Source organism: Durio zibethinus, chromosome 9, assembly GCF_047325235.1.
Source record: "Durio zibethinus cultivar Kanyao isolate XHJ-2024 chromosome 9, ASM4732523v1, whole genome shotgun sequence".
Lineage (NCBI taxonomy): Eukaryota > Viridiplantae > Streptophyta > Magnoliopsida > Malvales > Malvaceae > Durio > Durio zibethinus.
In genome coordinates this window covers 3,495,202-3,498,239 of record NC_143170.1, presented here as the reverse complement: position 1 = coordinate 3,498,239, position 3,038 = coordinate 3,495,202, and the positions used below count along the sequence as shown (strand labels likewise).

The following is a 3,038-nucleotide window of genomic DNA, read 5'->3' as shown; positions in this document are numbered from 1 at the left end:
ATCAAAACTACATTCAACAAAACAGGAATAAGAAACAAGAAAAAAAAAAGAACTGAAAAGAAAAGAAATCAAGGTTCTTAGGTGGAAAAAATTAAGCAATTTCTTCAGTTATTGCTATCTATCTTCTTAGAATTCGTTTGTGGATAGGTTGGAAAGCACAAGTTGCATATCAACATATATGATCAGTAATTTTTCATCAATTGCTATGACTACTCATTGGCAGAAAATATATATCCTGTCATGAGCAAAGAATATATATAATGTCAAGTCTAGAAACCATTTGCCTCTCAGACAAAAAGAGTTAATTAAATAAAATCCATTTTAAGCATGACAAAATTACAACGTTGGCACATAAATTAACCGCAATATATGCTAAAATATGAAGAAATTAAGGCATGAACCTAAGTAATTCAACGTTGCCCTAAAAGGGCAGTTCATGAAGTAAAAATGAAAATTGGTATATATAATTAAACACAGCTAGCAAGCTGCCATATTTTCAGCAGATTCAGCACTGATTAGTTAGTTTACTTTATATATGATATATTAACAATGATAATGAAAGTATTAACGAACGAAGAAAGTTTACAATATATCACCTGCTGAAAGATTGATCAAGAACACAAAACCTACAGATAGGAACCAATAATATAAGCATCTATTTCTCATGAATAAAGAAAGAAATTGAAGGCAAAGTATGGGGTTAAATATCTAAACAAAAATCAATTGGTAATAAATGAAAATGTTTAATTTGAATATAAGATCGGAGAAAATTTAATTCTTAACATTTAAGGCCTCGTGTAAATGAAAATATAAAGAAATCTATCATATGACAAACTTGAAAGAGAAGCAAGAATGTCAAAATAGAACCTAGGCTTTAATATCATGTTAAATATCAAATTGGCAACAAGTGTCTAATTTAAATATAAGATTATAGGAAACTCAATATTTAATAAATATAAGATAATACTATTTTAATAAGCTCTCATCATGTATAAATGGAGATAGAAAGAAATCTATCATGTGACAAACTTAAAAGGGAACTAAGAATAATGGAAGAGAACTTGGGCTCTAATACTATGTTAAATATTCAATCTAAAATTAATTGATTGAAAGTAGAGAGATTCAACTTAAATATAAGATTACAAAAAATTAAATATTTATTAAATGTACGATAACACCACTTTAACATATTAAAGGTTTTTTGTTTATCGTCGAAGGATGACAAAATTTGAACTCAATTCTTTGAGTAGGAAATGCATGCACTAAATAATGAATCAAAAATTCAGCTGCACGGATTGAAGATTTGATTCTCATAAGATAAAGAAAAAATGTGGTAATATGATGGAAAGTTGAGTCCTTATGGAAACTAGTTTCTATAATAACACTGCGAAGAAGATTATTAAAGAAGAAGGAAATTAGATCAGTTCTAACTGCCAGTTAAATTAAGTTACTGTAGATGCTGAAAAAAGTTGCAATTCAACAGGTGGGGCGGGCTGATCTCAAGTTACTAAAATAGGAAAGTGCTTAATTTATTGCTTCCTGATGGCCGCCATGAAAACTAAACTAAGAACATGATCCTATATATAGTACTATATGATAAACTAGTAGGAATTTATTAGAAAAATTGATCAAACTGAATCATGAACAGACATGCGTTATTGGCGCAGATCCATAAACAATCTCTTCGAGTATTTTTAATTCATAAAATCCTTAGTTTATATATATATATATATATATACACACACACACACACACACAAGAATTTAGATGGGAACACGGCAAGGGGAGTACCATCAAGAGGAATACATGTCAATATGAAACTCAAAACCAAAATCGGACTTTCCAATTTTGGGTATTGAAAACAAAAGACAAACCTCATTAATTATTGCTGAAAGTTTATACATGAAAAATTCACACATTTACCAGAACTTGAACTTCTGATAACACCATACATTAGACCTATATATTTCTTCATGACTGAAGTCCCTTTTTGACAGAGTTATGAAAGATTAAACACCATAGTATGCTAATATAGTAGAAAGGACCTTGCAAATTCAACACTGATGGGAACTGAATCCCTTATTTAGAAACTGCAGATGTACTACTATTTACAACCCACTTATCTGTTATGAATCTTCATTTCCCTTGTTGGAAGCAATCAAGTAATACACTTTAACCTGTAAGAAGGAAGCATCACTTGTCTCCAAACAGGTAGCCCAAAGATGAATCTCCCCCAGGAACTGATTTAACTTTTGTTGATGGGCGATCCTGAAATTTCACAACACAGTATTAGCCTATTAGGTTAAAAGCTATGCACAGCTAGATGAAATGCGAAGAGGTTTTCAACATATATATGTGGTAATAACTCACAGTTATGAAGTTCCCTGAATTCTGTCCTTGAGCCCTATGATAGTTGTTGGTAACATTTTTCTCTGTCTGTTTCTGTGAACTTAGTTTATTCGGAGCTGGAGGCTTCTCTGGGGTAATATCTATACCATATGGAGGCTGGATCGGTGGTGTTACAGTTGGTGCACTTGGCTGCTCATCAGCACCAAAGAGGTAGCCCAAGGAACTTTGCCCTCCGCCGTAGCTCCCACCTCTTCTCATGGCTGGATCAGTGCTGCAAGATTTAATTAGTTAACAAGTAAATTTCAAAGAAGGGGAAAGAAAGGGAAACAAACCCTAATATATAATGTGTTTAGATCGCGTATGTATGGATGAGCTTATGTATGTATGTATGTATATATGTGTGTGTGTGTGTACATACATGCTATGTCTCTAGATACTGATGATGATAATCCACCATACCTACTTAGGCCAATTATGTACATTAATTAGTAATAAACAGTAAAAAAAAAAACAAACTAAAGAATGGTTCAGTATTGCAAATTGCAATATATAGCTGTGCTGGAGAAGGGAATCCTATGGATTCTTTAGTTTGACCTAGCATCTCTAGGAGAGATGTGTAAATTTAAACACTGATGTTTTATGATCACGTAAATCATGAAAAGCTTATTATATTAATTTATTTCATTATA

The 3,038-nt window shown here is 31.8% G+C and overlaps 1 protein-coding gene across 1 annotated transcript; it reads right to left on the bottom strand.

The window, feature by feature from the left end:
* Window positions 1-1,855: 1,855 nt before the first annotated feature.
* Window positions 1,856-2,668, bottom strand: LOC111315631 (protein SPIRAL1-like 5). Its single transcript, XM_022917514.2, has 2 exons — window positions 2,371-2,668; window positions 1,856-2,268 (listed from the first exon to the last, which is right to left on the bottom strand). Exons 1-2 carry the CDS (start codon window positions 2,605-2,607, stop codon window positions 2,194-2,196), a joined length of 312 nt encoding a protein of 103 aa, XP_022773249.1. The 5' UTR covers window positions 2,608-2,668; the 3' UTR covers window positions 1,856-2,193.
* Between the last annotated feature and the right edge of the window lie 370 nt (window positions 2,669-3,038).

Excerpts from the sequence above, each read along its gene's own strand:
- LOC111315631 (XM_022917514.2), bottom strand. The coding sequence starts at position 2,607 with ATGAGAAGAGGTGGGAGCTACGGCGGAGGGCAAAGTTCCTTGGGCTAC. Across the intron at positions 2,269-2,370 it reads ATTCAGGGAACTTCATAACT|GATCGCCCATCAACAAAAGT; the intron begins GTGAGTTATTAC and ends GTGAAATTTCAG.